The 13,461-nt window shown below is 44.6% G+C and overlaps 1 protein-coding gene across 1 annotated transcript; it reads left to right on the plus strand.

The window, feature by feature from the left end:
- Window positions 1-1,132: 1,132 nt before the first annotated feature.
- On the plus strand, window positions 1,133-12,947 carry RND3 (Rho family GTPase 3). The gene is made up of 5 exons (XM_088529152.1): window positions 1,133-1,329; window positions 1,427-1,514; window positions 8,052-8,161; window positions 9,396-9,530; window positions 12,630-12,947. The coding sequence occupies exons 1-5, from the start codon at window positions 1,180-1,182 to the stop codon at window positions 12,879-12,881; spliced, it is 735 nt and encodes a 244-aa protein (XP_088385278.1). The 5' UTR covers window positions 1,133-1,179; the 3' UTR covers window positions 12,882-12,947.
- The last annotated feature ends 514 nt before the right edge of the window (window positions 12,948-13,461 follow it).

Here is a 13,461-nt window from a genome sequence, read left to right on the forward strand (position 1 = left end):
GAAAAGAAAATGAAAAAAAAAGAAAAAGGAATAAGAAAAAATAAAAACGGAAAAAAAGGAAAAAGGAAAAAGAAAAAAAAAGAGAAGAGAAAAGGAAAAGAGAAAAGGAAAAGAGAAAAGGAAAAGAGAAAAGGAAAAGAGAAAAGGAAAAGAGAAAAGGAAAAGAGAAAAGGAAAAGAGAAAAGGAAAAGAGAAAAGGGAAAAGAGAAAAGGAAAAGAGAAAAGGAAAAGAGAAAAGGAAAAGAGAAAAGGAAAAGAGAAAAGGAAAAGAGAAAAGGAAAAGAGAAAAGGAAAAGAGAAAAGGAAAAGAGAAAAGGAAAAGAGAAAAGGAAAAGAGAAAAGGAAAAGAGAAAAGGAAAAGAGAAAAGGAAAAGAGAAAAGGAAAAAGAGAAAAGGAAAAGAGAAAAGGAAAAGAGAAAAGGAAAAGAGAAAAGGAAAAGAGAAAAGGAAAAGAGAAAAGGAAAAGAGAAAAGGAAAAGAGAAAAGGAAAAGAGAAAAGGAAAAGAGAAAAGGGAAAGAGAAAAGGGAAAGAGAAAAGGGAAAGAGAAAAGGGAAAGAGAAAAGGGAAAGAGAAAAGGGAAAGAGAAAAGGGAAAGAGAAAAGGGAAAGAGAAAAGGGAAAAGAGAAAAACAAAGAAAAAAGAAATAAAGAAAAAGGGAAAATGAAAACAGAAAATAGGGAAAGAAAAAGTAAAAAAAAGGGAAAAATAAAAGAGAAAAAGGAAAAAAGAAATTAAAAGGGGAGGGAAGAAAAAAGGAAATGAATAAAAGGAAAAAAAGAAAAAGACAAAAAAGAGCGGGACCGGGCGGCCGCGTTGGAACCCGCGGCGGCCCCGGGGTCCTCCTGCGGCTGCAGCGCCCCGCGGCTCCCCTAGGGGGCGCGCCGCGCTAAGGGGGGCTCAGGGGGCGGGGCCTCGACCGGCGCGCTCCGCGATTGGCTGGTGCGCCGCTATAAGAGCGTGCGTGCGGCGCGGACAAAGCAGTGTGCGCGGGAGCGGCGCGGCGGGCGGAGCGGCGGCGCCGGCGGGTCCCGCGACTCCCCGCTCAGCGTCTGGGGGCTGGGGGGGACAGCGGAGTGTGTTTTGTTTCTTTTCTTTTTTTCCCCCTTTTTTATTTATTTTTATTTTTTTTTGACCTCCTTCCCGTCTGCCTTCTTGCCCACGGGATTAAGGCGACCTCAATGAAGGAAAGAAGAGCGAGCCAGAAATTATCCAGCAAGGCGGTTATGGATCCCAACCAGAACGTGAAGTGCAAGATCGTGGTGGTGGGCGACAGCCAGTGCGGCAAGACGGCGCTGCTGCACGTCTTCGCCAAGGACTGCTTCCCCGAGGTGCGTGCGGGGCGGCGGGCACGGCGCGGGGCCGGGGGAGGGATGCGGCCGGGCGCGCGGGAGCCCGGCCCGCGCTAACGCTGCTGCCTCCCCGCAGAGCTACGTCCCGACGGTGTTCGAGAACTACACGGCCAGCTTCGAGATCGACGCGCAGCGCATCGAGCTCAGCCTCTGGGACACGTCGGGTGAGCGTCTCGCGCGGCCCGCGCCGGTCCCGCCCGCCGCGGCCGCAGGTGCGACCCGCGGGGCGCCATCTTGCCCCAACGGTCGCCGCCGCTGCGGGGCGCGGGGGTTTAACCCCCCTGTTGCCCTTGGTGCCCCCGAGGGGCCGCTCGTAACCCCCCGAGGGGTGAGTGTGCTGTATCTGGCTCTGATTTCATGTTTCTAATCTAGAATGAATCAGTCACGTATTTGACTCAGGAGTTGGGGAGAGGAAGGGTGTGGGTGAGGCTGGGGTGTGTGTGGTGGTGTGTGGCCTCCCCTCCGCTTGGCCCTATGAACTGATCCACATGGTCATTCTGGTCCCCACCCGTGGCTCCAAACCCTCATCAGATAACGATGCTAATGCGTGTTTGTGTAAACTGGTGTTAAAGGAAGTCGGTGGCTTCTACTTTTCTCTTGGGAAAAAAAAGCAAAATACGGCACTCCTGCCCCCAGCCCAGAGGCTTTGGAGCAGCAGAAGGGCTTGGAGGCCAGCGGGGGCCCCTACCCCTGAGGCTGCAGCAGCAATGATCTCTAGCCTGTAAGGAGTGCTCAGGGTCTTCAATCTTCTGCCTCTGCCTTCAGTGGCCATTTCGGAAAGCAGCAGCTCGGGTGCCTGACCTGCTTTCCTAGGTTGCTTCACCTATGGATACGGCAAAGGTTGAACTGCTTTGTCTGGTTTCTGGGGAATCTCGGCCTGCAAATCTGTGGCTCGATCTCCCGTGATGCTGATAACTCCTCGAGATCCTGCAGTGCTCATAATCGGGCCAGGCTTGCTGCCAGCGGGGTGACGATGTGCCCTGGAATTTCATGGGAACGCCAGTGCTTGGAGGGAGGTGGAGGTGGCTGGTGAGCCCCTGCAGTTAGGGAATCGAGTGCACTTGGAGAGGTGGCTGCAGGTGGCACATGGATTGCCACTAAATCACAGCAGTGATGGAGGAGAAGCTGAAGGCACTTGACAGGATATACAAGTCCTCTCCTTTAAGCAGGTCTACAGGTTTTGTGGCTGGCTTATGTTAATGTTGAATAGGAGCCCAGGGGTTTTCTCCTAAACATGAAACTGGCCTTCTTACCACAAATCAAACCTGTATCCACGCTTACAGGCTAGGATGCGAGTTGGCTTTCCTTCTGCTGTTCAGGAAATGATTCCAAATTCTTGCAACACCCTTACTGGGAAAAGGCAGGCAGTCTTTCTGCCCACATTCGGTATCAGCATAGTTTTAAACTGACTTTCTTCATCTCTTGCCAAGCCAGGCTTCTGGAATGTGTCTGACTTGAGCTTTCTTCCTGACTGTTGGGCTCGCTGAAGGGAGCTATGGACTAACATCTGAAATAACTACAAATATTCTAGGAAAAAGACATATCTGGCTATTAACATAAAGCATGCTTGCAGATTAAGACCTCTGATATGCAAACTTGGAATCTCTATGTAAAATAGAAACAAGATGGGACACCCTTGTAGGAAATGTCCTGTTGTGTTCCAAAGATGGGTGACAGTGGAAGGACACCCACCTGCTGGTCTCTGCACATGTGTGGTGGTACGAGGCCCATCCTGGAACTAACAGAAAACTTGTCTGAGTCAGAGGCTTAGGATCAAGAGGCTAATTTGTCTGCAATCTGAAACTAGGAGAGGAAGTATTTGAAAGAACAAATGCTTGGTGTTGTGTAAAGTGGTGTTCAGCACTAGTTCCTCTGCCTGTGGGACTGTGCAGGTCAAGTGTTGCTCTGTAAACAGCAATTCCCACTGACTGCAAGAAGAAATATTGCAACAAACCTGTAAGCTAGGTGGAGAATTGCATCACCAGATAAGATAATGTTATCTTCAGTTGTATTAGTAAGAAATTACGAGACGTTCTTAAAAAGATCATTCTTAAAAAGATCAGCCTGGTCTTCACTTTAGTTTTCTGATGAATTTGGGTACATGATGTAACTTTAAAAGCAGGAAAAGGTCTAGCTGAATTCAGAATAAGACCTAACTTCCATTACTGTTTGGCAGTTAATATTCACTGCAGCACGGGGAATCAGTGGTCATGTCACTTGGGATACCTCTGTAGCCACAAAAGGTCTCTGATTTAGGAGCTAAGTATCACCAGATACATTGAGATGACTTAAGCAGTCTTCAGAAAACAGAAGTGGGTTTAAAAATTGATACTGCTTTCCAACAGCAAGAACTCACTGAGCTGCCTTGCTAATTAGTCAATATGCAAGTTAAAGCAAATGCCAGTTTTCCCACTGAATTCTTGATAGGAAGATACTGCCATTTTGAGGAAATGAGTGGGGGAAAGTTGAAAGCTTTGATGAAAATAAGTCTTGCATCAACATGCAAACAGGCCCCACTGCTACCTGTAAAATAATTGTGTAATAATTATGTACTTGCTAGAGGACCACCAATTACATTGTGCCCTATATTTTGTAGTTATCCTTGTAGAAACTCTTAAAGCTAGCTGTAAATTTGTAGGGCAGTTTTTATTACATATCTTGGGTAAGTCCCCAAAAATATGGGGCAAGACATGAGTGGAATGGGAATACTTATTAACCAAGTGTTTTCTAGTACTGTCTAGCTCTGCAAGTCATTATAAGGATTTAAATCAGCCACAGTGCTAAGGACGGCACTTGCCAATTTGAATTTCAATTGGCTTTTTGGACTACCAACCCTTTATTCAAAGCAGGAATGTCTGGTTGCAATAATGCCATTATAAATTATTCCACTCTGTGGTAACACAGAATGGCGGTCTTCAGCTGTTTGGCAGCTGTATGTTTATTTTGTTAGGTAGAACATTTGCAAGAAGCTTCTTCAGGCTAAAGAAGCTTCATGTGATTTCATGGACACCATGAGGAATACTTGCATAACAGACATCTTTATGGAGATATGCATGGTTTAATATGTCTTTACCAAGTTTGCTCTATTCCATGAAGATTGGCTCCTTTTTTGACAGTCCTCTTTCTTACTAGCACCACAAAGGCTGTTGCATAGAAATTAAATGCTAATAACTAACTAGGTATCTGTTAACAGCATCTTTTGGGGTTTTTATTGGTTTAACTGTGGACATTGTACTGGGTATGCTAATAAAAAAAAAATAAATCAACAGGGCCAGGAATACTTAAACAGTGCTGGGGATTAGCATATAATTAAATCCAGAAGGGCCTTAGAGCTTTAAACCAAATTAGCTTTACTGTGATTTGAATGCACAGTGAGTGTTCAGTATCTATATGAGAAAGTGTTAATTACAAGGCTTTTACTGAAATAACTTTCAGAAAGTGTCTAGCATAATTCAAGATACTTTTATACTTTTTTTTTTGGTCCTAACTGTAATCATCATAAGGGAAATGTAAAGCAAGCTTACACTCAACTTGTCAAGTTTTTACTGTTGCCTGTATTAAGTCATGTAGTTGCTGTTCCCATGAAGGAAAAGTCACCAGTCTTGGGTTTCTCTTCCTTTTGGGGACTGGGAAGAATTAGGCCTGGCTAATGTGAATGTTAGATGACCTACTCAGTAGGTGGTCCTGCTTGAGGTCTGTGAATCTAAATGCAGAAAATGATATGGATATTCTAAAGCTCCTGTGTTTGGAGAAGGCATCTCATGTTATTTAGTAAATAGAGTAAATACCCGGGAGGAGTTTGGAAAGGGAAAGGCAGGGAGCGAGCTGCTGCTGCAGCATCTGGTGTACTTTCTGTGGGGCTGGTAATTATCTGTGGGGCTGGTAAGTAGTGAGGCCGTGGGGTGAGATGGCTCCGTGCTCAGGAGCTCTGACCATGTGGGGCTGAGTCACCTCTGCCCGCGCGGCTCACGGTGCCTTTGTGACTTGCAGGCAAGCAGGGCTCTGGTGTGAGTGATCTGGAGGCGTCCAGCAGTGCTAAGGCAGGCTTTAAAAAAAAGAGGCTGGACTTTAACTGTGAATAATTTGTATTAATAGTTTCATTAATAGCAACACTTCAAGCCTGAGCTTTGGGGTCATCTTGATTCTAGAACTGAGAGTACTTCTGAGCAGGGCTTTTAATTCACTTTAGAAGCTAAGCTTTGTTTCCTTTTGTATAAGAACAGAGAACTTGGATCTAGACCACTATTAATATACATGGATTATTTAGGTCTTAATTAGTTAAACTGCAAAAATGATGAAAATCGGAGGCAGTTGGAACTTGGAGTGGGATGCACTGCATCATTACCACCCAATTCCTTGGTAAAACAGGAAAATTACTCAAATTGTCTTTGACAAAATGCAATAGATTCTGTTCTTGCAAGATAAAACAAATGGGCTTATTTTTGCAGGCATGCCATAGCTGTAGCTGTGCATTCCCCTCATGTTCTTGTGGGCTGGCATGGCTTCAAATCTGCCGGCTCGCTGGGGAGGCTGAACAGAGTCTCAGTGGGCTCTGTTCGCTTTGTCTGTTTAGACTCGAGCCTCATTCCTAAGATTCCTAGGTTCTGAGGATTTCTCCGGGTACAATAATGAAATGTTATATTGAACAGCCTCGGAGGAAAGTCTGGAGCTGCACTTCATATTAGTGCAGCAGTGAAGGTGGTTGTGGTGCTAGGAAATAGCTCTTGTTAGTGCAGTCCTTTAAATGACACTGCCTAATGTGCTGCTGGTGTTCAGCACTTTTAATAGGAGAGGTTCAGAGGGAAAATCTGAGCCCTCAAAACAAACACAGCTACAGCTGAACACTTAAGTGGAGCCTGAGCTGAAGCGGGTGACTGTATGTATACATAAATACGTACTGATGGACATATATGGTGCGTGGTGTCCTTGAAGCCTGGTGAGTGAGGCATTAGGTATGTGTCGAAGGAATTAGTTTCTGGGTGAGGCTTTGAGACTCCTTTTTAGCCAGCAACTATTTGGCCTAACGATGATGTTCAAGACAAGGAGTTAATCCTGCCCTTACTTGCCTGAGTGTTGTGAGGCAGCGGTGGTGCTCGGAGCAGCTGGGGCACAGGATGGTGCTCAGGCTGGAGCTTGTCCTTGCACCAGCCTGGAGCACGAGGGGTGCCTGTTTAAAGGGCACCCTCCTCAGGAAACTACCTGCCATGGGCAGCTAATGTGGCCCTGGGGCTCTGGGTGCTGTAATAGTAGTGCTTGAGGAGATAAACCTGCTATTGCCAACTTATTCTCCAGTTATTGACTGCACCTGCAAGCAGAGTGTGGCCTGAGAGCCTGAATATTCAACCAGGCAGGTCAGCTTGTTGCACATCTTATTAATGTGCCACTTGCTGTTGAAGGCAGCTAAAAGTTTCTGAAAAGCACTGAGTGCTGCCTCTGTTAGACTGACCTTTATGAGGATGAGCATTTGAATAAAATAGTCCTGCTCAACAAACTACCTCTGCTACCTAGTTTGGTAACACTTCATTCCCCATGTGTTACTGTCTGCTTCAAAAACAACATTCCTGGGATTCTTTACTCTTTCCTCCTAACATAAGCTGCCCAACTGAAGTCATCTGTGATGCATTCACACCATTCCCCGCTCTGCTTTGTGCAGCAGCATGAGCTGTCTGTCAGTTAAAAACTTGAGGAATTTCTCTAATCCAGTTAATAATCTGTTTAGCCTCAGAGACTTTATAGACAATTATTTTTAGATAGTGCAAAGAAAATCAGTGATATAATTAGATGATAACCCCCAAGCTTATGTGTGACTCCTCGAAAGCTATGTTCTTGTTGCATATACTCTGTGCTGTATTTTACGTCTGTGAAAGACAAAGAATATGTGGCTAACAGGGCAGTCTTAAATTACAGGCATGCATTTCAAAGTCAGAGCCCTTCTACTGTTGGATTACTGCTGTTCAAGTATCCTTCTAAATGACAAATGTATCTTCCTGGGGAAGTGAAACTTAACATGCTTCATGCTAAATGATGCTAGTTGTGATGGGTGGTGGGTGGGGAAGTTTTTCCCAAAATCTATTCTTAAAATTTAGCAAATGCTACCGAGGAAGCAGCCGTTGCAGCATGCGCTTCACAGCATACCTGCTAACAGTGCTGGAATAAGATATGCACAAAGCACTGCTTGCATTCCCTCAGATAAACCTAGCTTTTGATCTTTCATTGATCAAAAGCTGTTTTATGGGCTAAACGTGCGTTTTCTGCGAGCATGCATAGTGGTGTACAAATTACTTAGAGCTATGTTTACCCAAGCGTGCCTGAAGGATTGGAATCCTTTTCTACTAGAAAGTGCCTTGTAACCATGACAACTGAAAACGCTTTTTTTGCACTTGGAACTCAGTGTTGGAGCTTGAACCTGCTCTGACTTGATTTGCTTTTCCTGGTTATTGGGGAGCATCACAAGCTTTTGGTGGGAGATGAATCACTTGGGTGCCATCCCTCCCCTCTCCTTCTGAGAACTGTTCCTTCTGCAAGCAAGAGACCAAAGAAAAATGAGGAAATGAGCATCTTAATGTTCTGGGAATATCTAGTGTAAAGAAAAGAATAGCTGGCTGCTCTGAAACTTCTATTAAACTTTCTGAATAGAACTTGGATGACTGTAGAAAAGCTTAAAAACCATGAAACTGATAATGTTTTGTTTTTCTCTACAGGATCCCCTTACTACGACAATGTCCGTCCACTTTCCTACCCAGATTCTGATGCTGTCTTGATATGTTTTGATATTAGTCGGCCAGAAACTCTTGACAGTGTGTTAAAAAAGGCAAGTGCTTGAGAAACATTTGAGTACTGATCTGTTTATAAGTAGCCTGTCTCTAAAACTCAAAAGTGCAGTTTTCTACACTGAAAGCCTCAGTCTGTTTGTGCTCTCTCAATGGAACTAGACCAGACTGTTTAGCGCTGCTAGAACACAAGTTTTTCATTTGGAAGGAATGTGAGTTAATTGAAAACAAAAAATGCCTAATGCAAGCTCTAAATGCAAAGCAAAACTGTCATTACTCTGCCCTAACAATAGTGAGTAGTTGGATAATATCATGCACCAGGTTGGATACAGCAAGAAGCTGTTTCCAACTATACATCTTTCAGTGAGTTATGAGTAGTTAACATCTCTAAAAGAGTTCAGACCTATGTAATGACTTCGTTATTTCTGAGCCTTAGGAAGAGGCAGCAAATAATGCTGGAAGACACCAGGAAGACCTAACAATAGCATAAAAGTGTAACCCCACACCAAATCTGACTTCTTCAGAAGCTCAGTCATCCAGGATTCAAGGCCTGATTCTCTGCTTAGTTAAAGCTCAAGGATTCTCAAAATAGTGTTTTTAATGACCTGATTTGATGGCAGTGAGGTAGCATGCAGTGCTCTAAATAGTTCACAGAAAATACTAAAGACTAGCTTCATGACTACTTATGCCAACAAGCCTTCAGAAGTCAAAGAACTTGTGATATATTGTGTCCCTCCCCACCCACACAGGGATATTGTGAGAAAACTAGAAAGACAACTCTGCAGCCTGTTTGGCTTATTGCTGGGATAACCACACCTGAATATCTCAGAGGTTAATGTATTTTTAGGTAGTGGAATGTAGCTGAGAACTGATCTATACGTATACTTTCATACCAAACATGCCTCATAGCTCAGTTCTGATGAACCAGCTCCATTGGATCCTGGCAGTACGTGGCCATGGCCAAGTGTTCCCTGCCTGTAGGGAGGGACATACCTGCAAGTCCTTGCTCATGCAGGTAAACATGATCTCATTTGTTCTCTTTTGATTAGTAAGTCAGTGGAACTAATGAGTGTGTAGAATTGAGATTTCATCCTTGACCAGGTGCTGCTGGCTATAGTGCCTTTAGAGCCAGCTTCAAGCTAAACACCCATTGGTTATGAAAACTTAAAGTATTTCTACATAAAACTGCATGGCCTATTCAACTTCCTCCATTACTTCTCTGATAAATCTCACCACTGAATAACTGCAGCATATTAACAGCCTAACCTTTTGCAGTGGAAAGGTGAAATCCAGGAGTTCTGCCCCAACACCAAAATGCTCTTGGTCGGCTGCAAGTCGGACCTGCGCACAGACGTGAGCACGTTGGTGGAGCTCTCCAACCACAGGCAGACGCCGGTGTCCTACGATCAGGTCAGTGTTGCTGCCTGGTGGGGAAGGGTGGGGGGGAAGGCTGCTTTCTGCCCCTGCATTCCTGTTTGGGAACATCTCCCTTTGTCATGGATACATCCATGATGCCAAAACACACTGCTTAGTAGCTGCTGGAGTTGAGCTTGCAAGCTGTGTTGGGTAAAGGCAAAGCCTGCTTGCTGGCTGGATGTGCCAAAATCAGGTAGTCCCATGATATGTGCTTTAAGAATCATGAGTTCTACACGATGGAAGCTTCACTGGTTGCAAGGAGCCTTAAAGTGAACTTCATGAAACCTGCTACTACTGAGACCGGAGAAACTAAAACAATAGCTGAAGTGTCACACTTCCCAATCACTAAATTGTCTTGAGAGACAAAGGTTAATGTCATACATACAACTTTAGTGTGTCATATCAAACTCCTTGAAAGTCCTATTCCTTGAAAACATCATTTTGTATCACTTGGCTCTCATCCTGAAGGCTGCAGCAAATCCAATGAGCTTCTTCAAGCAGCAGAAGTCCTTTGCTGCTGAGGGAGTGAGGAGGTTGGAGCCAGACCCTGGAAGGGACAGGGCTGGATAAAGAGGCTGGGAATAGGAAAGGAATTGGGCCAAAAGGAGTTGGGCCCTTGGAGGACAGAAGACAGGGAGCAGGATCCAGAGAAATTGCTCCCCTGTGTGTATCCAGCTGAATCCAGTGTTGGTATCAGATGTATCCTGCAGAGTGTAAGAGCAAAAATGGTAGCTGCATAGTTGGAGCTAGTGTGCATATCCTACACTATCAAACACATTTTGATGTCTTATGCCAAAGCCTCAGGTTTTCCTACCCAGCAGCTCCTAACATGCAATTACTAATAATACAGCCTCCTACAGCATGTTTAAAATTAAAAATGCTGAGATGCTATAGACTATCTTAATTAAAATACACCAGGAGCTGTTTTACTGTGATGGCTTATGCTGGTTTCATTAACTTTTTTATTGTGCTTAACTTGGTAAATATCTTTGCAACTTAAGGTTATACTTGAAGCAAAACTGCCACTTGAAGCGTGCTAAAGCATTCAGAAGTTTCCTTAAAATCTAATTGCAGAAGATGGTCTTGATGAAACAAAAGTGGTAGCTTATACTAAAGTGTTTTCATGTTCAGCCCTGGAGCTGTTATTTTCCATGCTTTTTGCGGGGGGAAAGACACCTCTGGGGAAATCCTGTCTGCCATCTGACATAACCAATCTGCAGTTCATTTGTTAAACTTTTTTTTACAATACTTCAGTAGCATGATTAAATCTGACCCTTTTCCATGAGTGGTGAATAAAAGCCTCCCAGTAAATGTTTTCTGGTGCTGGGAAGGGGAGATTCACATGTCTCATCCCACAGCCTAACCTGTCCTCCTTAGGAGTAGGATTTGGATGGAGACAAGGGACTAGGAACCTATTGCCGGCACTAGCTGGCTAAACAGCAGGGGAAAACTTGTCCACAATGCAACTTAGTCCATAAATTTGCCCACTTTATGTAGAATACAAATAAACTGAAGCTTTAGTGAGCAGTGGTTCTGCATTCTGACTGTTGCTAATGCCCAGCAGTGGCAGGAAACAACCCCTGATGTCATGTGCTAGGCAGAGAAGACTGTTTCACTGCACAGCTTCGCAGTAGGACATTAAAGGGGTGAGTCTCCCTGAGCTCATTTGCTTAATTACATAGTCTGTTTGGCATGAAAGCTGAATGGCAAAGCTATTGGAAATTAGTGGGGAAAAAAATGGAATTCACATTGTAATTTATGAGACTTATGATTAATGTGGTTTTTAAAGTCCCCAGAACGCTAGCACTGCTCTCTTTCTCCCTGTGTAAATGGGTCAAAACATTCCTGAAGTTACCCAGTCTGGTAATAAGCCTGTTCTGATACTAAAATGCCTCATGGCTCTGAAAAGGGATTGGGGAAGAAATGGGGCTTCCCCACCTGCTTTTGTAGGGTCTTCCATGTGACGCTTTCTGGAGTGGAGATACACAAGTGACTTAATTCCTTGCAAAGTCATCCTGGAACCAGACTTCATATTTCACTTATTTTTATGAAGTACATGGAGGTTCTTGGTGACACCCTGTCTCTGTACATACTTGCCAGTTCAGTCAGCGACACCTGAACAAACACTGGAAAGCTCAGATAGGAGGAGTGCAGGTATTTAACACGGGAGAGGGCTTGGTCCTAGATACCAGTGCTGATTTATCAGCGATGGTGCTTACCCTTGATAAGAAAATGACTCCTGAGTGCATGAGGGCTGTGCAAACAGGACGTCACGAAGCCACGAGCTCCGTGTGGGCATGGACGGCCCCGGCTGCCCTGGGGTGACGCCAGCTCAGGTACGTGGCCACACGAGGGGTGGCCCAGCACGGCTGGCCCTGGGGCTAGGAACTCCCTGGAAGGCTTCGCTGCTGCTGTCCCTTGGAAGCAAAAGTCCATTAAAATAATCCTTGTTTCTCCAAATAGTGCTGTAATTCTTCCTGTAGCAAAATCCACCAGTTATTGAAGTGTTGTCATGTGTCACAGTAGCTTGATATTTGTTTCAGCAATACAAAAAAAGTATTTATTTGATTTTTTTAGTATGTTTAAAAATTGCAAGAGAAGGGATTAGGTAACCACTGTCCTGCCCCCCAAACATGTAACAAGGACTTAACCTTGCAGGACAAGAGCATAGGAACTAGCCCGCCAGGGAATCAAAATTCCCTTTTTTCTCCAAATATGAGGCTTAAGCGTGGAAGCTACCAAATTCATGTGTTTTGCTTCACCAATGCAAGTAGGATATAAGAATATAATCACAAAAAGGCCCTGCTAAATATTTCTTGGGGTTTCTACAGCTTTTTGTGTATCACTAAGCTTATCATTTCTCTTTCAAATTGTGTTTTCCCTCGCAGGGAATAATGCCTGAATATTTGTATAATCCATCTTGGAAGCAAAGCTGTGTTTGTTTTGCAGAACGAGTTGCGGGCTGTCGCGCTGGTGTTTCAGCTTTGGCTTTCTCCAAACACTGCATGGAAAACAGTGCTGCAGAGCAGTTCTGGGGTTTGCTTTGGCTCTGCAGGAAGCTTGGTATTGATCGTGTGTTCTTTTTTCCCTTAGGGTGCAAATATGGCCAAACAGATTGGAGCAGCGACGTATATTGAATGCTCAGCCTTACAGTCAGAAAACAGTGTCAGAGACATTTTTCACGTCGCCACCTTGGCGTGCGTGAATAAAACAAATAAAAATGTGAAGCGGAACAAATCGCAGAGGGCGACGAAGCGAATTTCACACATGCCCGGCAGGCCAGAACTTTCTGCAGTGGCCACGGACTTGCGAAAGGACAAAGCAAAGAGTTGCACTGTGATGTGAAGGAGCTCGCTTGCCTGGAGGAAGAGTGTGGTTGGGAGAGGTGAAGGCTCCGTGCAGCTCCCAGCCGCGTGGCGAGGGCTTTCAATGGGAGACCCTTCACCTGCTGTGTGAGACTGTACCCAGGAACCGAGCATGTAGACCAAGCAGTGAGAAGAAAAGGCTCTAAGTGAGGTGGCGTCAAGAAATGCTGTGTGGAAAATGCCAAAAAAAGGGAAAATATTTGAATGTGCTAAGAAAGGCTGAATGGAAAAATGGCCCCACAAAGAAGAGATGTTCTTGTCAGTGCTTGTTTGTTTTGCTAATGCTCTACTCCTGGATGCTACCAGTTTGATTTTGATAATATTTCAACTTTTTTAAAAAAGCAGACTTCGTTAATATGCCCTCCTCCTTAGGAAGCTATTCCTGTGACTTAGAGCTGGTTTTGCCAGAGGATATGGTATTTTCTAGTGGCTCAGCGTTGAAATGGAGATTACGTGAAGCCCCGTGGGTCACCTAGAAGCAAACTCTGTGGGAGAAGCTTGGAGTTTGTCCTGCAGAGGTGGCAGCACCGCCTCAACCTGAGCATGTTGGTGAAGATGAG

Source organism: Tinamus guttatus, unplaced genomic scaffold (genome assembly GCF_059628265.1).
Source record: "Tinamus guttatus ecotype Peru unplaced genomic scaffold, ASM5962826v1 Tinamus_guttatus_pri_ptg000325l, whole genome shotgun sequence".
NCBI lineage: Eukaryota > Metazoa > Chordata > Aves > Tinamiformes > Tinamidae > Tinamus > Tinamus guttatus.